Below are 21,092 nucleotides of genomic sequence, written 5' to 3' on the forward strand. Positions count from 1 at the left end.
GTACCATGAAGATAAGGCCACAAATCTAAGAATAGGAAGAGCTTGAAGCCCCCCAGATCCCTTAGATTTGAGCTCAGTATACCAAACCAACGGGGAAGGGAGGGTTAACTTAATGTTAGCTGGCAGGCTGGTGTAACTTTGCAACAGAATTCTCACTGATTGATGGGAAAAATGGAGAAAAGTAAGGAAACAAAAGTAAACTTTTTTTTTTTTTTTTTTTTTGAGACAGTTTCCCTCCTGTAGCCCAGCTGAAGTGCAATGGCACTACCTCCACTTACTGCAACCTTTGCTTCCCGGGTTCAAGTGACTCTCCTGCTTCTGCCTTCAGAGTAGCTGGGATTACAGGTGCACACCACCACGCCCAGCTCATTTTATATTTTTAGTTTTCACCCTGTTAGCCAGGCTGGTCTGAAAGTAAACTTTTCAATATAACTAAATGATTCCATTTAAAGATCTTTCATTCTGGCCAGGTGCAGTGCCTCATGCCTGTAATCCTAGCACTTTGGGAAGACGAGGCGGGCAAATCAAGAGGTCAAGAGATCAAGACCATCCTGGCCAACATGGTGAAACCCCATCTCTACTCCAAATACAACGAGCTGGGCATGGTGGCGCACGCCTGTAGTCCCAGCTACTCAGGATGCTGAGGCAGAAGAATCACTCAAACCAAGGAGGCAGAGGTTGCAGTGAGCCAAGATCTATCATCCCACTGGACTCCAGCCTGGCGACAGAGCAAGACTCCATGTCAAAAAAATAAAAAATAAAATTGGTTGTGAGAGATTCTGTTCTTTCCAATTGTTTGAGTGAAAATATCCTTTTGTTAAATGAAATGGGGACAGGAGACAGTGGTGTGGTATTTGTTTTTACTGGCTGTACCTGGTAGAAATAAAAAATCAGGCCAGACATGGTGGCTCACAAGGTCAAGAGATCGAGACCATCCTGGCCAACATGGTGAAACCCTGTCTCTACTAAAGATACAAAAATTAGCTGGATGTGGTGGCACATACCTGTAATTCCAGCTACTCAGGATGCTGACATAGGAAAATCACTTGAACCCAGGAGGCAGAGCCTGCAGCTCTGTCACTGCTATGTGACTTAAAGCATCCTCCTATAAATCTTCTTAGTAGTAGTTTGCCCGAGAAGAAAAAGAAAAAAAGAAAGAAAAATAAAGACGTAGTTTGCCCATAGATAGAAGTATTGCACACTGCACCCTCTTCACTGTGCACGGCCCAACTTCAAGCCTCGGTGACCTAATGGGGTTAGACCTCTTACTGCACACAGCCCTTGCCTTCATGGGAACAGGCCCCTTGCTGCCTACTGTCCACCTCCTGGCCTCAGTGACCTAATGGGAGTGGACCCCTTGTTTTATTGCTCACCACCCTATCACTATCCTTAAAGATGACTTCACTCACTGCCCTGCCTCCTAACCTATACACAATAAATACTCACGCTTCTGGACATTCGGGGCCTCGCCTGACTCTGCTCATAGGTGGCAAGGCCCCCCAAGCCCAGCTGTGTTTTCCTTGCACTTCTGTGTCCCGTCTCTTTATTTTTGGATCCTACGCCTCAGCACAGCATAAGGCACACCCCACGACCCTGTGGGGCCCTCAGCCCTACAGTACTGATACATGGTAATCTCTACTCAAAATAAACTAACCTGAGGTGTCCAATAATCAGCTTTCATTTAACATCTCTTTTAGCTTGACAAAATAAAAACTTTCAATGTTTTGTCTACCTACTTCCAAAAGAACATTAGTCTACATGTGTGATTATATATGTATATATACATATGTGATTTTGATCAGCCTGTTTATAAAGTATTTCCAAAATAAGTTGACCTGTAAATTCATTTATTAAATGAGTGGTTTATAAACTACTTTATTTTTGCCAGTAGTTTATAAACAGGCTGATCAAACTGAACAAATTTCTTAATTTCACTGCATAGATAGCAAGTAAGTTATTTACTCTTATTAGCATATCTTACTTTTATCTATCCTTTAACAAGCATCTAAGTTAAACTGTTTTATGTCCACAGCTACACACTGAAACAACACTTTCAGTCACAACACATTAAATTCACATTTAAAACTAAAAACAGATCCAGTTACCTTTAGTCTTACATGTACTTATATGTACTTTTATTTTGCTTCTTGATGTTTTACAATGCACAAACACACAGCTCTTGCAGGACATATCACTATGACAATATTTAGATTGTATGCTTATTAAATAGTTCAAAACTCTCCTTTTTAAAGAAAGTCAATTTTAAGAACCTAAGCATACGGTAAAGTACTCCTTCCATGCCCCAATGTTAAAAGATGCATTTGTTTTAGACTACTTGTTTCAAAAACAAATCCAAGATTGATCATAATTCTACTTAAATTCTGCTTAAATTAACCTAGGATCAAAAGTTACTTCTAGTTCTTCTTGTTTCTTAAATATTTGAAATGTGCTGCTGCATAATGTTTTCCTTATATATTTTTTCATTCAACTAACTTCAGGTGAAAGGTACTTATGAGGTGTTTTTTGTTTTGTTTTGTTTTTTTGAGATGGAGTTTCGCTCTTGTTACCCAGGCTGGAGTGCAATGGCACGATCTCAGCTCACAGCAACCTCCGCCTCCTGGGTTCAGGCAATTCTCCTGCCTCAGCCGCCTGAGTAGCTGGGATCACAGGCACGCGCCACCATGCCCAGCTAATTTTTTGTATTTTTAGTAGAGACGGGGTTTCGCCATGTTGACCAGGATAGTCTCGATCTCTTGACCTCGTGATCCACCCGCCTCGGCCTCCCAAAGTGCTGGGATTACAGGCGTGAGCCACCGGGCCCGGCCTACCTACATTTTAAATGCATTTTCAAAATGTTTCCTTTGGCCATGTGATAATTATTTCCCCTGTAAAAAGCTACAGGATTTTGGTTTAAGAGCAAATGAGATAGAGTATCTGGTCCATCAGAAGGCTAAGTGGAAAGTTCACACCCTGAAGTTTGTAACCAATAACAAGACAAACTCCAATGCTACCTTGTTCACGTAATCAACAATATGTGAGTTGAAATAAACAAACTAGTGAGCTGTACATTTCTGTCTACATACCAATTTACCAATCGACAGGAGGGGAAGAAATTGCTTAAATGTGACTACTGTTAACAAACATGTTAACAAACATCTAAATATTAGACAGTCTCTATTAATATCGTAACCTATCAATTCTGAAACCATTCCTTCGACTTCTGTTATGTTTTTAATCCCTCCCAAAAAAAAAAAAAAAAAAAAAAAAGCAGCCACCTTTAAAATGTAAATTCCTCCCGTTTTCAAAGCAACTTGCCTAGGAAAATTTAATGCTTTAAAATGAAACGTAACAAACCAATTACAATATTAAAAAAAAATCATCCGTAACAAACCAATCACGCACGTTTAGCAAAGCATGTGTTTTTAATCTGTTGTGAGTATCCTATTATACTAATAAGCAACACCGTTTAATCTGTTGTGGGTATCCTATTACAGTAACAAGCAACAACGTTTTAATCTGTTGTGGGTATCCTATTATACTAATAAGCAACAACGTTTAAAAGTCGTCCCAGTGCCTAAACCACCACCATACACATAACATAGTTGTCCGTTACTCCAATGAAGCTTAAACTCAGACCTAAACTCAGGCCATTTCCCACTCCTGGCACACTGAAATATACCAGGGGAAATCCAAGAAATCAGATACGTTAAGTGCCGACATCTTCTTCCAGAGTAGGGTCAAATTCGTGTTTGCCCGAAAATGTCACCGTCCCAGGAAGTCTGCAAATTCTAACTAGCGCTGGAGTACAAAGAGGCCTGACCACGGAAACACCTGTCCCGGCACCAGGAAGACGCTGGAAAACGCAAGCCCCGAGTCCGCGCTAGCCCCAAAGCCTCAGCTGCAGCGATGGGGGGACAAGAGGTGACTGCTGGCCTCGCGGGTGCGAGGGACAGGGTCCGACACCCCCGGCTCGCCTCCGGAGAACCAGAAAAACTGTCAAGCTGGCACGGACCCACCCTCCTCAAACCCTCGCGCTCCAGCCCACCGCGGCCCCCGCCCGCCCGACCGCACCCCGACCGCCCCGGCCTCCAGTTGCATTCTGTCACTTCATCCCTCCCTAGCGGCCTCGAGGCCCCTTAACCTTCGCCGCGCGACCTGGGCTCGGCCGACCCCCAACCGAGTCCGTTCCCCAGCCGCTGGGTCCTCGCGCTCCCCACCCCCAGCCTCCGCCCTCGTCCCGCACGGCCTCTCCCGCCCACTCCCCAATGCCGGCTACCTGAAGGCAAGGGCGGCGGAGCACTTCACCCAGGGCCCAGGTTGCAGAGGGTCCGGTGCTCGGGGTCCCGCTCCTTCTTCCGGTCCGGTGCTCGGGGTCCCGCTCCTTCTTCCGCTCCATGTGGTTGGCGTAGATGGAGAGCAGGAACTGGGAGGCGCACACGGCTACCAGGCCACCCGCTCCCACTGCAACGCCGACACTATCAGCAACAAGGGCGCCACCGCCTCCTTCCTCCTCCACCGAAGCCTCCGCTTGTCAGGGCCGACCCAGCGGCCGCCGCGGCCTATTGGCGCGGTCGCTTGCTCTGGGCCCCGCCTCCACAGGCGCGCGGCCCAACCGCCCGGAAAGGAGTGAGGCGGAACAGCTGGGAAGGCGCCCGTGGGCACGGGAGGGCGGAGCGCGCAGGCGCCGGGTAGGCCGGATTGGCAGACGGAGACAGGCGCTGCGGTGCGCGTGAAGGGCGGGGCCCAGGAAGGGGCGGGACCCCGGGTGAGGCGCGGTACCGGGCGGGAGGGACTTAAGGGAGCAGTAGCCAGGAATACTTTGCAAGGATCTTGGATGACTGTTTCCTTTTTCTTTTTGGGCAAACTACTTCTAAGATTTATAGGAGGATGCTTTAAGTCACATGAAAGAATGTCCATTTTCAAAAAAAAAAGACTGTCCATATTCTAACTTATTACTTACACACAATTCCAGTTTAAAGCATCCATATTATCCTCTCCAAGTATAGCAGCCAGATTAATCAGTTTTAGTCACTCTTGAGAAACCTGATCTAACATTTCTCATCAATAGCATTTTTTGCATATGCACCATAGAATCCTTAGCCAAGAGACCCACTGGCCTTGTTGTTTAATGGTGTGTGTGTGTGTGTGTGTGTCTGCACATGTGTGTGTGGTAGCATTGAATTCAAAAGAAAAAACTAAACAAGCCACCCAGAAATCCAACATGGAATATAGTGATCCATAGAAAAGGGCATTCTACAGTGAGCCACCAAAGCAAATCTTTAACAATGGCAAACACAGAATTTTTGGCCAAAAAAATAGATTATGAGGTCTCTCTTCCTAAATAATAGACACATCCTTCCTAACTGGAATCTTCTAACCCAGGGAGTGCCTCCTCTCAACACTCCCCATAATTGCTGTTGAACCACCTATCCGGTCCCTTTTGTCTGTTTCAGCCTAGCTTCTCAGAGAGACATCTTTTAAAGACAAAGATGGGCATATCAAGACTCCAACAAGCCATTTCAAAACATCATAAAGAGGCCACGTAACTTGCCTGTTTAATATTGTAAATCACATACGTCACACTCCCTGGTCCCCTAACCCTGCTTGACTTTTTCCTTGCTTCATATAACTTATTACCTTTAAACATATACAATTTACTTGTGTTTATTATGTGTTTCTCCTCATCTTGAAAAATCCACCCCAGTCTCTGCTATTGTACTGTTGATGTATCCAAGTGCCTAGAACACTGCCTAACTTCTAGCAGACACTCAATAACTGTTAGCTGGGAGACTAAATGAATAGTCAAGTTGAGGACATCATCCGAATGTAAACTGACTCCTGGGCTTAAATGTAACTGCAAGGACTAGAAAGACAAATAGGGTACAGAGTATCACCAAATTCCACCCACCCCTACCCATCATCGTACTTCCAACCCACGTATGCTCAATAAAATTATAAAAACAGGCACAACAACCGTAACATTCAGAACAAAACCCAGAGGAAAATTATTAGACGGTATACATACTGGAGAATGGGAGGAAGGGAGAAAGAGAACGAGGAAGCAGGAAGACAGGCAGAAACGAAATGAAATAAAATCTGTCACCAACTTACTCTTTAAAACACAAATATAAAGTATGACAGGCTCACAGTTTGGTGGTCAAGCACTGTTGGGGTCCGGCACGTTTGCCAGGGGGCTACCGACCTGCGGGAGTCCCCGAGACCGCCAACGTAGATGTCTCACTCAACCTGAGGGAGAGAGTGCGCGGAAGAGAAAGAAAAAAGTAAAGCAGAGTCTGGAGGTCTGCGTAACTTATGGTCAAAACGCAGCAAGTTTATTCTTGTGGGTTACAGCTTTTATACCTTTTTTCTTGTTACATTTACTTTATCTCAGCAGAAAAGGGGTAAACAGAAAGGAAATAGAAACTCCATAGAAATAGTGATCAGGGGCTTGTGATAACCTCTCACAAAGCAGTTTAAGGGGGCTTGTGATAATAGTTTACAAAGCAGTTTATGTTTTTCAAAGATACACAGTGCAAGCAAACAATGGTGCCCTTAAGGTGGCTTGTTAATCCTGTTTTCCATCAGGAGGTAGAACAAAGGCTTAGCTCCAGTGAAAATATGGGCAGGGGTCTCTTGTCCCTCTTAGGCATCTCAATTGTAGCAAGTTTATTGCTTGCACAGAGACTGATGGGGACATGAAAGCAGACAACACAATGTCCTCATAAACCGCAGACCTTTGCTTTGCATTCTGTTTTTGCCTCAATGACTCAGCCCGTGACCTTTGTCTCAGCTCGACAGCCCTGGAGATGGGGGGAGTACAGATAGGTCCAGCAGCCAAGATGGGGCGAGTCATGCTAACTGTCTCAAACCCTTGACACGAACACTGCACAAAGCACTAATGTATAGGTGGTTCAGGTTTCCTATCCCGGGGTTTGACCCCTTAAATTACCGTAGTATTCCTTAATATTTGTATCAGATTTTCCACTAAATGGTTTTCCCCTCTGCTCTTGCTGGTGTCTTTCCCATTTAATATATCCTCCTCTATGCAACAGCCTTCCAGTGGCTTCTCTCAACTGAACTATCAGCGAAAACTTCCTTATGGGCCTGAAAATAAATTCTGTCTGAGGTCTTTGCTTTGATTCTACTCACTTATTTGGAAAAACAGGCACCAGTCCAGCATCCTGCTTTCCACTCAATTAACACTCTGATGTTCTTCTCTAAGAATAATATCTGTATAATTATAATCCTGTTTTTAAAACACATTAACATAGGAACAATGAAAGTCAAAAAATGGGGGAACATTTTTCCAATACAACGAGAAGCAGCCTCCTTTCTAATGTGTTGTTTAGACTGAAAAAAGTTAAATAACCTTGTTGGAATAAAGACCCTCCACCACATTCATTTATGTGGTGCAACTGGTTAGCACATTCGGCTGTGAACCGAAGGGTTGGTGGTTTGAGACCTGGTGCCGTAATTCTGTGAGAAATGTTATTTTCTTACTTCGGGAATTGTGTCTGACAAATTAAATGAAAATCCAATCATTATTCTTCCCCTGTTGTTCCTTGGGTGTCTTCATTTCCTTGTTTCTTGATTAAATTTACCAACTTCCTTCTAAATGCCAGCAGGTATGAACAGTCCCATCGTTCTGGACCACTTCATTTGTTTCCAAACTCCATCTTTCTCATTGTGCTGGACCATCAGTAGAGTCCCCACAGCAAAAAGCAGCAGAAATCACTTAGCCAAGGTCCTGCAGAACTTGCCCTCTGCACTGAGCTGGCATTGTCTCTACCTGAATCAGTTCCTTGGGTCAGGCTTTGGATGTCACAATAGACCACGAATGAAAGTGGTGGAGACCTCTAGCTAGGATGTCTATAGGTTTCCTGTGACTGCTATTTTCCTAAATCATCAGACTCTCTCAAATTTTTTCTTGCTTACAAAATAGATACCGAAGACAGTCTCTCTTAGACTCTGCAATTCCACTTCTGACAGTTTTTTACGCAACTGCTCTATTTGTATAGCTAAAGTTAACTCATGTCAGGATTATTCTTTTTAACACTTAAAAGAAAAAAAGATTAGAAGAAGCTGCACATCCATCCATAAAGTCCTGATTAAATAATCAATAATAATTGACATAATGGAATTCGAGGCCAAGGTGAAAAACAAAAATAAGCTCTCTGAATTGATTGGCAGCTAATATGCTGGGGGACATTGCTGGAGTCCGCTAACCCTGACAGCCCAGGTCACCCACAGACTGGCCACTACAATAACTGCTGAAGGTGGCTGGGCACACACCACACAGCTGCAAAAGACTTTGCCAGGTTTCTGATGCCTCTCCCTTCAGCCTGCCTTCATGTCTCTAGTTAATAATGGGTGGGAAGAAAGTGTGGTTTCAAGAGCTATTGTCACAGAGGATTGAAAACTTCTCATTTTCAATCTCAGCTCACTGCAACCTCCACCTCTGAAGTTCAAGCGAGTCTCCTGCCTCAACCTCCTGTGTAGCTGGGATCACAGGCACTCACCACCACACCCAGCTAATTTTTGTATTTTTAGTACAGACAGGGTTTCACGATGTTGGCTAGGTTGGTCTTGAACTCCTGACCTCAAGTAATCTGCCTGCCTCAGTCTCCCAAAGTGCTGAGATTACAGGTGTGAGCTACCATGCCCAGCCGATATTCATTTTGTTTAATATTCTGTCAAGTATTGATTTCAAGATGGGGGCTGGGCGCAGTGGCTGTAATCCTAGCACTTTGGGAGGCCGAGGTGGGTGGATCGCTTGAGAACAGGAGTTCAAGAGCAGCCTGGGCAACACAGAGAGATCTCATCTCCACACAAAAAAATCTTATAAATTAGCTGGGCATGATGGTGCATGCCTGTGGTCACAGGACGCTGAGGTGGCAGGATGCTTGAGCCCAGAAAATGGAGACTGCAGCGAGGCATAATTGTGCCACTGTACTACAGCCTGGCTGACAAAGTGAAAATCTATCTCAAAAAATAAAAGGGGGGTGGGCGGGGACCAGCAGATCTAATATTGGATCTTAAGCAATTTGCGAAAATTCATATTAAGCCTCCTGGGGAACTGAGCATGTCCCTAGACTTCCACCATAGGATTTTCACCTCATAATTCTACTGCATATAGCAAGGCAAATTGCAGGGAGAAAGGTTTTATGAGGAATCACAAAAAAGTAATTTGAGAGTACCTGTAAATATGACTTTTGAACATTTTTAGGGTGGAGCATGGTGACTCATGCCTGTAATCCCAGTGCTTTGGGAAGCCAAGGTGGGAGGATCCTTGAGCCCAGGAGTTCCCAGCCCAGGAGACCAGCCTAGGCAACATAGCAAGACCCTGTCTCTGGGGGGGAAAAAAACGTTTTTAGGCACCCAGACCACCCTATTAAACCCTCCTTACTCTATCAGGAGTCCCACCTCAACTTACTTGGAAAGAAACCTGCCCACTATATTGCCATCTAATGCAGAGTCCCAGCTTCTCAGTCAGGAGTGGAACTAAGCTGAATCAGAGTATACATTGCAAGCACAGGATAATGACTTGAGAATTATTACTGTTTGTTATTCTTGGTCTTAGACAAAATAAATCCACTCATATTTGCAGGTACACTTTATTCTCTAGTCTGTGACATGCATTTCTCATGAGTCTCATGCAATAAGCATTCACCATATACACACTGGGAAAAGCTTGGAAAAAGGTTGGGAATAAAGGATAAAATACTAAGCAAACTGAGTCATATCTCTGAGCTCACTTTTAATGGGGGATAACGTTATATAGTTGTGGATTAAATGAGTTAAGTCATATAAAAAAACAAAGTGCTGTTTAAATAGAAACAAAATTATGGATGTAAAAGTAATTATTTTCCTACCCTCAATGGGCTTAAAGTCAAAATGAAAGTTCCTGGGATATTTTCTTCCACCCACTTATTCTCATTCCTCACTTTTGACTTACCCAGCTTGCATGGCGGCAGGTGTGAGCTCTTTGTGCTGAACTGTTTTGGAGATCGAGTCTGAAATACAAACCCTTGAACATACTACTATCTAATGCTGACCACCCTGGGAATGCAATTTCTTTCTTCATTCAAGAAAGTCTAAAATAAAACCCCGAAAATACCACTATGTCTGGTACCTTCCAAGCTGTCAGCAACTTGAGGGAAAGTTTCTTCTTCACCTTGGTATCGCTTTATCTAGCAGAGGTGGCAATGGGCACTTGGAATTCTGAATAAATCAACATGTCAGCCTGTCAAATTCTGATTCTGGATTTTTCCGGTTCACCTGGAAACATCAGTGGCATGAGGAAACAATCCACATGCAAACCCACAAGAAATAAACACAAAAACAAGACAAAAGTTTCTAAGTGGAAATGCAGTTTGTGTGCCAAGTATAAGAGGTATGTGGGTTGTGAGAAATGTTATACCAAGCTTTACTGTATGATCCTTTTTATTCTTCCAACTAAAGTGCATCTATCCACAATGTGGCTAGGATATTTTACAGCCAAAGTAGACAAATTCACTCTACCCCATAAAACACACAGATCATCACACTGACAGAAGAAAAAGAAAAACAACACAAAAAAATACAAATAATTATAATCATACTGACACTTTCTGAAACAGCCTCGAAAATGATCAGTGTTTTGGTCTACATGAGGCTGTGTAGACTGTTTAACACCTAGGTTTTCAGTTCCTTTTAGTGGCTTACACTGATTCTTTGAAGACTACAGGGCTACTTTGCCCACGTGTGAATCCTCTCTTGTCGCAGCCCCACCATATATAACCTGAGGTGCACTGGTTCTCTACTAGGCTTTGCCCACCTTTTCAGTGGTTCCAACCCAACACTCCACCCAGGAAGCACTGTTTGCAATTGTGGGAGCACATCATACTCTTTCAGATTTCTGCTTTATTATTTTGCAGTTTACTTTCTAGGAATGACCTGGAAAAGTTGGTGAGGACTGACTCACCTCTGGAGACTGTGATCATCAATTAGGTTCCCACTGAGAGCACTCTATGACCTGCCATGGCCCCCACTCCATCCCTTATATGCATCTACCACGATGCCTATCTGTCTTCTACTAGTGGCCTGAAGACTCTTAATGCCAAGGGCCATGTGTTATTATCTACTGTCACTGTTTCCTCCTCAAACAATGGCTTACAAAATGCTGACTTAACTGACTGATAAACTGGGCTAAGATATTAAGTAGACAGAAACTAAACAGAAAAAAAAAACCCAGATGAAATGGCAAGGTGGATGGTGGTGGGGGGGTGCTCTAAGATCAGGAGATGGAATGAAGGTGAAGGGAACACAAAATCAAAGTTGAAATCTGTCCAATGCCCCCTAATAAAAATAAAAAGGCACATAAAAATATTTTTATTTTCTATAAACACATTTGGAAGAACTGTATTTCTTCCCAACCCAGTCTACCCCATTAACTGTCAATTTTTTCTACATAAAAAAGATGCCAATACCACCCTCACCTGTGACTGCTAAACAAAAAGATTGCCTGGACTAGGCATTATCCCCCTTGTTGGAAATAAAGGCCCTTCCTGGGGGCAGGCAGTCAAGAGTCAAACAAAACAAGCATATGCAGCAGTCAAATCATGTTAGTATGACAGTATGAATTAGGTGACTCACCCAGGCATGAGTTTGGAGAGGGAACAGTATAAGCCCACAAAACTTCCACGTTTGGGCCCTGACCAGAGACATTTGGTCTGAAAAACACAATAAAATGTCTGCCTGGGTAGTCACAATCCTTCTAGTATGAGGTAGACAGGAAGTAGAGCAGGGCCAGGAGCTGGAAGGGGTCTCCCTGGCCCTCAGGAGTCCCCCTGGCCCTCAGGAGTCCCTGACCAGGGACGTTCCATTCATGCTCTCTGAGGGTAGCGGGGCTCCAAAGATCCTGGCCAGGAGCCCTTTGTTGGAGCGGGCCTTGTCCTGGACAGTTGCCAGGCGAGCCCGTTCACGGCCCCCTGGCCGTGCTGCTTTCCGGGCCCTCAGTTCCTGCTCAGTAGGACGCTGGGCAAATGTCCAGGAGCCATCTGGGCGGGCAGGGTCCCCATCAGCAGCAAGAAAGCGTTGTCCCCGTTCTACACTTTGAAGATAGAAGTCGGTCTCACGCTTGGCCTGAGCAACCTCCGCTCTCAGGCGCTGCCTGCGCACCTGGCGCTCAAAGGCAAGGTGCTCGCTGAGGTGGGACCAGGTGAAACGGTGCAAGTACTGTGGGCAGAAAATCAGAAAAGATCAGGATAGAGCAGATGAGAGAGAAAAGTGGGGGAGGCTCAAGGCCAACGAAAGGCCATGGGGATACTTGGACCAGGGCTGCGGAGAAGGGAGGGTGAGAGGTGTGGCAGAAAGATCTAGCTCCTCACCTTGAGGTTCCATAGGTCATAACGGAAGGGGCTGCGCCTGCGGGCACCCATAGGCGTGTTGTGTAGACTGGCTGCCACGCGCTTGGCTACGCGCTTGTCGCGGAACTCCACCCATCCCTCGGTGTAGTCCTTGCTGTAGGACCGCTTCTTTCCTCCCGCGGCTGCTGCTGCCTTCTTCTTGCGTCTCACGAACCTGTCTGCGACCCAAAGGCAAAGCCCTGTCGAGGATGCCTAGGCCGCGTTCCCCCAAAACCAAACCTCCCACTGCCCATATTGTTCTTCGCATCTGCCAGCGGGAGTCCCACCTGAGAGTTTCCGCCGGATGGAGGGAACTCTTAAGTCACGCCCTTTCCTCTAACTCAAGTCTTTCCTCAAATGTCCACTCCTTAATCTGGCCTGCCCCGAACGCTATTTAAAACCTGCACAAGTCCCCAACCTCAAGCAGTGCCTGCAAGGGGGTGAAAAGACGAGGGGCGATTGACCAAATCGTTTCTTGACCAAGGTCGCGATGCCAAAGGTGTGTGTTCAGTTTTGTAGAAGAGCTGAGCAGGCTTTTACTCGGGTTGTACTCATGTAACAAACCAGTGAACAGGTCCGGGGAGAGGTGAGCAGAACCGGAGTAAGAACGCAAACAGTGACAATCCGAGAACTAAAGAAGCACCAGACACACTGCGCTACCTACTCTCCCAGATCCCCACGGCGCGCCCACCCCAGCACCGTCACCAGCCGGGAGCTGAGCACCGCACTGCCCACCGCCCAAATCCAGCAGCTCGCGCCTCAGCCCTGCGCAGCGAACCAAGAGGACATGCATGCTTGCCCCCCGCCAGCGCGCGACCACCTCCTCCTTTCACCGCCAGGGTCTGCACACTTACCCTCAGCCTGAAAGAAAACGCGTCCCACCTCGCCGTAGGCACTGAGAAGGTTGCGGACGTGCAGGGGCCGGAAGCGCGGCGGGATATGTCCCAGGTACACGATACCTGGCACTACCCGCTTCTTGCTGCCACAAGCCACTTCTTCGTATTCCTCCTGCTCCTCCTCCGCGTCTACTGCCTGGTCCGTCCCTTCCAGCGGCTCTTGTTCCGTTGCGGCCTTCTCGGATTCCTCTCCCTCCATGTTGACCGACACGAACAGCACGACAGCCGTAAAGTGCCTTGCCAACCGACGCAAAACGCGTGCGACGGCCTGACACAAGGGGGCGGGGCCGAGGCGTTAATGGCAAATGACAAGATTGGGCTAGGCAGGCGGATCCGGGGAGAGGGCGGAAGTAGGGTATCGGGTCGGAAGCCTGATTTGAGCGTGGGAGCGGGATAGAACGCTCGGGTTAGGCTCACGGATTCCCGGTCAGGTCTCCAATTCAGGACAGGCAGAAGCAGAAAAGGCAGATCCCCAAATATAACCTACCGTGTAGAACGCCTTGTTGAGATGGTAAAAGTCAGGTTGATACTGGCTTTTTGGAGAGTTTTGCAGAACAATTGTAGGGAAGGTACTATGTGTTCTAGCAATCAAAATAGCATTTTATTCAAGGGCCCCGGGTGCGTTTACAGCTGAGGAACGACTGTCTTAAAGTTGATAAATTTCATTTTAAAAATTTGAGTTTTGAAGTTTTAATTCTTTCTGGAAGGCCGGGAGCGGTGTGGCTCATGCCTGTAATCCCAGCACTTTGGGAAGCCAAGGCGGGCGGATGACGAGGTCAAGAGTTCGAGACTAGCCTGGCCAACATAGTGAAACCCTGTCCCTACTAAAAATACAAAATTTAGCCGGTCATAGAGGCGCGAGCCTGGAGTCCCAGCTACTCGGGGAGTTGAAGCAGGAGAATCGCTTGAACGCGGGAGGCGGAGGTTTTACTGAGCCAAGATCGCGCCACTGCACTCCAGCCTAGGCGACAGAGCAAGACCCTGTCTCAAAAACTAAACTCAAATAAATTATTTCTGGAAATTTACTTTGGAATTTTGCATATTTTAAAATTTAAATTTTGAAAACAGTTTAATTTTGGAAATTTAATTAGATTTAATTTTTGAAAATTTAAGTTGCTTTTAGTCTAATATTTTAAATTTGATTTGTGAATGTTTAAAAATGTAAATATGCGACAATTATTTGAACCATTTGCTTGGCATCTATGACACGTGTGTCTTGATACATTATCCACATGCATATTTAAGCTGCAAATACATGTCAGAGGCACACACGACTCCAATTCTGGTGACTCCCGGGTCGCTTAGTTCTGCCCGCCCTGGGTCTGTCCTCACAGATTCCCCATCAGATCACAAACCACTTTTTTTTCTATGACCGACGCAACCACAGAATTGATTGGGCCCCAGCGGTCCTGCTCCCCGCCAGGAGGCCTGGGGACCTTCCCTAAGCCACGCCCAGGGCCATTTTCCTCTCGCGGGCTCGGGTCCTCAGCCTGTTATCGTCGGCCGAGGGTGCTCCCAGCAGGGGGCGCCGTCCCCACTCTTGAGGCGCTTCAGTTCCTCGGATCCGCGCCAGCGCCAGGCGGGCTGTAAAAGGCAGTGCTGGGAACCGCGTACAAATAATCCGGATGACTTTCTGGAAGCAGCCCAGGGAAGAGTTTGAGGACCATCAATACAAAATTTCCCATCTCACTCCAACAGGAGCGCAGAGTAGCCCAGAGAATGGAAGCAGGGGGTAAACGTGTCCACTGTTAATATCAGAGATGACAGTTTTTGCAAGTCCCCAAGTATATTTCTGAAGTTAACAGGGCGCCGAGCTGTTCTCACGGAGTGCCTGAAAGTCTAATCATAGACTCTTCGAATTCTCACGCTTCTGTTGCCTTAGCTTTATTGAGAACTTTCTGTCAGGTGTCCACTGCTCCTTTTCTGAAGAGGAATAGGGTACGATGACAGCAATAAACTCTGTCGATTGCTATTTAATTCTTAACACTGACATCTTCAAAACACAGTATAGTTAATGAGATGAGAGCACGTGTGTTCGGGTGGCTTTAAAAGACCGGGAGTTAGGGGAGGGGCATGATACAAGAGTCTCCGTCAGTTGTGCCAGTGTGGTGGCTAATGCTAGTTCTTCAGGCTGATTCTCTACTTGGTATGTATTTGAAATTATCATTGATAAAATGTGTATTCACACCAGCTATCAACATAACAGCTAAAGGACCGTCGAACAGCCAAAAAAGAAAAAAAAAAAAAAATGAAGCCTTGGGGCAGCGTGTTCTTCCCGCTCCCCACATTCCTCATGATCCCTTCTCAACTTGGTGAAAATTAGGTCTCACTCAAGAGACTTTTTCTCTCAGTTGACTGTTCTTGAAGCAACGCTTGTTCGCTGTGGATTCTTTTCCTTCTGAGCGTCTTACAAATTCATGTATAAGCAAGCAAGCTGCTCACTCACGGCGTTCTGTAAGTTGGAGAGATCCTTTCAAAAGGAACTCCTTCGAGCCGGATTCGAACCAGCGACCTAAGGATGACCACATTCAAACCCCTACAGTCCTCCGCTCTACCAGCTGAGCTATCGAAGGATGTTGTGATGCACTGTTTGGATACTTTAGGATTTACCTATAGCTTTTGACTATCCTGTATTCAGGTTCATTTTGAAAACATAGGCAAACGTAAGGAAGTTTTTGAGGATATTAGAAACGTTTCAAAATGTTCTAAAATGTTTTAATCTGAGTAAGGGTAGTGAACATACAAGTGTATGAACAATTCATTTCCTTGAACATTTAGAATTTGTGCGTTTTACTGTAAAACTTTCACATCGGTAAAAAAAAAAAAAAAAAAAAATCTGCGTCCTGCTCCCTTAGGTAGAATAAAGAGGAACATTGCCCCTATTGAGCGTGTTGCCCTCTGTCCTGTCTGCTTAGCACCTCCCCTCTTTATGGGAAGGAATAATAAAGGTAAGCTTATATTAAACACAGACAACTGGGTTGAAGAGAGGGGATCTACCGCCTTGAATCGGAGTTACTGCCCAGTTCATTTTGGAAACACTGAAATTCTCCTTTCTGAAGGGCAAGGAAAATCGTACAACTTTTGTAATTTGTGTTTGAGACACAAAACATGAGAAGTCGTTGTGTGTGTACATATGTTTAGGAACTGAGCAGCTCATATGATATTGCACAATTGTAATGGGACAAATAAAATATAACACTCTAGGCTGGGCTCAGTGGCTCAAGCCTATAATCCCAGCACTTTGGGAGGCCGAGGCGGGTGGATCACGAGGTCAAGAGATCGAGACCATCTTGGTCAACATGGTGAAACCCCATCTCTACTAAAAATACAAAAAATTAGCTGGGCATGGTGGTGCGTGCCTGTAATCCCAGCTACTGAGGAGGCTGAGGCAGGAGAATTGCCCGAACCCAGGAGGCGGAGGTTGCAGTGAGCCGAGATGGCGCCATTGCACTGCAGCCTGGGTAACAAGAGCGAAACTCCGTTTCAAAAAAAAAAAAACACTCCCTCCCCTCACAATTTAAAAAAGATGAAATGTAATATTCCACTTACAGGTGTCAGCCTAAATAAGAAAGAAGAGCTCTCTGAAAGAAAATGATGTTTATCTGGGAATAGAGCACTGCTGTGAAAATATGGGTGCCATTGGAAATTATGTCTATGCGGGAGGCAAAGGAAGACAACGGTTTTTATTTTATTATGTTTTTAGAGACAGGGTTTCTCCATGTTGGTCAGGCTGGCCTCAAACTCCTGACCTCAGGTGATCCACCAGCCTCTGCCTCCCAGAGTGCTGGGATTACAGGCGTGAGCCACTGCACCTCGCCTGACAAAGGTTTTTTGTTGTTGTTGTTGTTATTTTTTTTTGTTTCTGTTTTCGTTTTTGTTTTGAGTTGGAGTCTCGTTCTCCTGCCTCAACCTCCCGAGTAGCTAGGACTACAGGCGTGCACCACCACGTCAGTCTAATTTTTGCATTTTTAGTAGAAATGGGGTTTCACCATATTGGCCAGGCTGCTCTCAAACTCCTGACCTTGTGATCTGCCTGCTTTGGCCTCCCAAAGTGCTGGGATTACAGGCATCAGCCACAGTGCCCGGTGACAAAGGATTTTAAAGGAAAAATGAGAAGGATTATATAACTGTGTTGAAGTCATTATCGTTTGCTACAAAGATGGAAAACAAAGAGGAAGCCAGTCCGAGGTTGGCCAGGCAGTTGTGGGGCAGGTGTCCTTGTAGCAGTATTTTGTGTGTAAGTTTGTGATGTCTTTGTGCAAGGTTGTAGGTTTTACAGTCTTTTGTGATCGTTTCTGGTATCAAGCATGGCCTTTTCCAGCTCTGTTTATCAGCGGCTTTTGTTTTCTGTTTTGTGTGTTTGAACAGTAGTGATTCCATTTTGATTCTGACAGGTTTCACACAGGTGTGCTTTGCTAATACGTGCCTGTCATGGTATTCAGCTTCCTGGTGCCTAAGACAGAAATGAACGCCAATGCGAAAAACAGGAAGCCATCTGGAGAAACTTTTTATAAAATTACTAAAAGTGTGTGGAAATTGTAAACTGTGAAATTTATGGAAAAAGAGTTCTGGTGAATTTACCTATAAAACTCATCATTTATCACACTTAGAGTTCTCCATAACTGTAATCTTGACAAAAAATACGGTTTTTTCCAAAAGATTATCTCCAGCATTTCCCATGAGAAATGTCTGCAGCTCATAACTAATATTTAATTCAGTCATTCATTTCCATGAGAAACTAAGAATACATGGTCTAGTCAATTCCTTTCCAATAATATAACCTAGTTAGGGAAAATATGAGAACCCAGAGTAGGGACATGAGCAGGTTCTCTACTCTGGGTTCACGAGCAGTAGAGAATGAGCAGTAGAGAAATGAGTGGTGAGATGGTCTCGTCTCATATAAGTGTACTAACTGAGCCTTGGACACCAGCTGTGAAAGCAGCTGACCAACCCTGCCATTTCACCATCAAACCCCAGAATCTCAGTTCACACGCTTTCTCAAATAAAAGCTTCACTAATTTGCACAGGGGACAGCAATACTGAAAAATGCTCACTATGTTTCTCATCAGCTGGTGCTAGATCTTCAAGCCTCATGTCTCCCAGGGACACCGTACTATACAGTTAATTTTAGTCCAGAAGAACTCCAATAGCTAATCTCACCAAGTCTTTTCTTTATCTGTAAACTAAGCTTCAGAATCCCACCTCAGGGCTGTCAAAGTTGGAATTTCATTTGCCTGAAATGCTTTTTCCCCTGATAATCCTCAGGATTTGCCTCCTGCGAATACAAGAACAAGTAATTAGGACCTTTCTGCACTAGATTTCTCTATCACTCTGTGGGAAGACTTCCTTCTTCCTCTTCTTACAGAGTCTGGTGTCAGAACTACCATTCTATTTCCTCTTGCTGCAGACACAAGTTCAAAATGGGTTTATGGATAAATCTAACTCTGAAATTATTCTTGGAAATGTATCATCATCATTTGATTACAACTTCACCCTGTACCCTCTCTATTGTTTTAGTACCTTTACAACTTGCGAATTGAGACCTACCTACCTAGATGGTTTTAACTTCTTTTGAAGCTTACAGACCACTGTATTACTCCTTTGGAATAGCCCAGGAGGTCCAGGCTGCAATAAGCTATGATGAAGGAACTCCAGCCTCAGCAACAGAGCAAGACCCTGTCTATTAAAAAAAGAAGAGGAGGCCAGGAGCAGCAGCTCATGCCTGTAATCCCAGCACATTGGGAAGCCGAGGCAAGTGGATGACCTGAGGTCAGGAATTCAAGGCCAGCCTGGCCAACCCCGTCTCTACCAAAAACACACAAAAAAATTAGCCAGGCATGGTGGTGGGTGCCTGTAATCCCAGCTACCCGGAAGGCTGAGGCAGGAGAATTGCTTAAACCTGGGAGGCAGAGGTTGCAGTGAGCTGAGATCACTCCATTGCACTGCAGCCTGGGCAACAAGAATGAAACTCCTCAAAAAAAAAAAAAGAAAGAAAAAGAAACATGCAGAAATTTGGGGTTAGGGTAATATAATTACTCTATATCTTGATTGTAATGGTGACATGACTGTGTACATTTGACAATATTTGTTACATTTAAAAAAGTACACTAAAGATAATGACTTTACTATATGTAAAGTGTGCCTTAATCTAAAAAATAGTAACTTTGAAAAAATTAAAGTAGAAGAAAAGTGTAGCTTAGAGTTTTAAAAAATCAATGTAATCAGTGTAATCACTTTATTATCAGTCTAAAAAAAATGCCATATGATTATCCCAATAGGTGTAGGGAAAAAAAATGGACAGGCTGGGTGTGGTGGCTCACGCCTGTAATCTTAGCACTTTGGGAGGCCGAGGCGGGTGGATCACGAGGTCAAGAGATCGAGACCATCCTGGTCAACATGATGAAACCCCGTTTTTACTAAAAATACAAAAAATTAGCTGGGCATGGTGGCGCGTGCCTGCAATCCCAGCTACTCAGGAGGCTGAGGCAGGAGAATTGCCTGTTCCCATGAGGTGGAGAGTCCCGTGAGCCGAGATTGCGCCATTACACTCCAGCCTGGGTAACAAGAGTGAAACTCCATCTCAAAAAAAAAAATACAAATATATTAATAAATACTATTTATTAATAACAAATCAAATTATTTGTATTTGTTAATAGAAGTTGAAATATAAAATACCATTTAAAATGGTACAAAAAATATGAAACATTTAGAGATAAATTTAACAAGATCCAATGAAAGCAATGCATTATTTTCAGGACAGAGCATTTAAACAATCTTCAGATATCAATTACGATTCTTTCAAATTAATTAATCCATTTAATGCCATGTCAATCAAAATGTCAGTGATTTTTAGTTTTAGAAACTGGCAAGCCAAATACAAAATGTATACAGACAGTCAAAAGATTCAAAATATCCAAAACGATTTTGAAGAACAAAGTTGAAATAACACTGCCTGATTTCAAGATTTACCACAAAGCTACACGGAGTCTACAGATAGACTTACATGATTATGATTAATTGATTTTTGACAGAGGTGCCAATATAATTCAATGGGAAAAAGATAATCGTTCCCAAATGGTGCTGGAAAAACTGAATATCCATATGCAAATAAATGAACTTAGACCCTTATCGCACAATATACAAAGTTAATTCAAAATGGATCAGACTTAAATGTAGGGACTAGAACAACAGAACCTCTAGAAGAAAACGGAGAATTCTTTGTAACTTTAGCCTAAGCAAAAAGACTTTAAATGGACACAAAAGCACAAACCATAAAGGAAAAAATAGTAAGTTGAATTTCATCAAAGTTTAACAATAAGTCTGCTCCTGGAAAAATGCTGTTAAGCAAAGACAAGTCAGGCCAGGCTTGGTAGCTCATGCCTGAAATTCCAGCGCATTGGAAAGCGGAGGCAGGCGGATCATTTGAGCCCAGGAGTTCGAGATCAGCCTGGGTAACACAGTGAAACCCTGGCTTTACCAAAACAATGTGGTACATATACACCATAGAATACCACACAGCCACAAAAAAGAACAAAATCGTGTCCTTTGCAGCAACATGGGTGCAGCTGGAGGCCACTATTCTAAGTGGATTAAATCAGGAACAGAAAAACAAATACCTCATGTTCTGTCACTTATAAGTGGGGAGCTAAACATTGAGCACACATAGACACAAAGGTGAGAACAACAGACCCGAGGACTTACTAGAGGCAGGAGAACAGGAGGAGAATGAGCGTTGAAAAACTGTCGGGTACTATGATTACTACCTTGCTGATGGGGTCATTCATTCACCAAAACCCAGCGACACGCAATT

The 21,092-nt window shown here is 44.5% G+C and overlaps 1 protein-coding gene, 1 long non-coding RNA gene and 1 other non-coding gene across 12 annotated transcripts in view; all 3 read right to left on the bottom strand.

Moving 5' to 3' along the window:
* Nucleotides 1-4,533, bottom strand: part of LOC128928102 (uncharacterized) — a 67,552-nt gene extending 63,019 nt beyond the window's left edge. For all 7 annotated transcript variants that reach the window (XR_013533591.1, XR_013533590.1, XR_013533596.1 and 4 more), the window contains exon 1: nucleotides 4,277-4,533. This is a non-coding gene — a long non-coding RNA (uncharacterized LOC128928102). The remainder of the gene's footprint in view (nucleotides 1-4,276) is intronic.
* A 5,067-nt stretch (nucleotides 4,534-9,600) lies between these two features.
* ABT1 (activator of basal transcription 1) lies at nucleotides 9,601-13,502 on the bottom strand. 4 transcript variants are annotated; one of them, XR_013533589.1, is made up of 5 exons: nucleotides 13,241-13,502; nucleotides 12,369-12,565; nucleotides 11,635-12,216; nucleotides 10,133-10,278; nucleotides 9,601-10,013 (listed from the first exon to the last, which is right to left on the bottom strand). XR_013533589.1 is itself a non-coding variant. In XM_002746152.7 (3 exons), exons 1-3 carry the CDS (start codon nucleotides 13,479-13,481, stop codon nucleotides 11,836-11,838), a joined length of 819 nt encoding a protein of 272 aa, XP_002746198.3. In that variant the 5' UTR covers nucleotides 13,482-13,502; the 3' UTR covers nucleotides 9,601-11,835. The 4 variants fall into 4 exon arrangements, 1 of the variants encoding a protein (XP_002746198.3); XR_008480988.2 differs by having other exon boundaries at nucleotides 9,601-10,278; XR_013533588.1 differs by having other exon boundaries at nucleotides 10,133-12,216.
* Nucleotides 13,503-15,766: 2,264 nt separating this feature from the next.
* On the bottom strand, nucleotides 15,767-15,855 carry TRNAY-GUA (transfer RNA tyrosine (anticodon GUA)). The gene is given in 2 exon segments: nucleotides 15,767-15,802; nucleotides 15,819-15,855. It is a non-coding gene; the product is annotated as a tRNA-Tyr (tRNA).
* Nucleotides 15,856-21,092: the final 5,237 nt, after the last annotated feature.

The sequence above is a fragment of the Callithrix jacchus genome, chromosome 4 (assembly GCF_049354715.1).
Source record: "Callithrix jacchus isolate 240 chromosome 4, calJac240_pri, whole genome shotgun sequence".
NCBI lineage: Eukaryota > Metazoa > Chordata > Mammalia > Primates > Cebidae > Callithrix > Callithrix jacchus.

What these genes read in the sequence shown, in the direction of transcription:
- ABT1 (XM_002746152.7), bottom strand. Translation starts at nt 13,481, where the DNA reads ATGGAGGGAGAGGAATCCGAGAAGGCCGCAACGGAACAAGAGCCGCTG. An exon ending in CGTTTTCTTTCAGGCTGAGG is followed by an intron (nt 12,566 to 13,240) that starts GTAAGTGTGCAG and finishes TTTGGGTCGCAG; the next exon opens with ACAGGTTCGTGAGACGCAAG. An exon ending in ATGACCTATGGAACCTCAAG is followed by an intron (nt 12,217 to 12,368) that starts GTGAGGAGCTAG and finishes TTCTGCCCACAG; the next exon opens with TACTTGCACCGTTTCACCTG.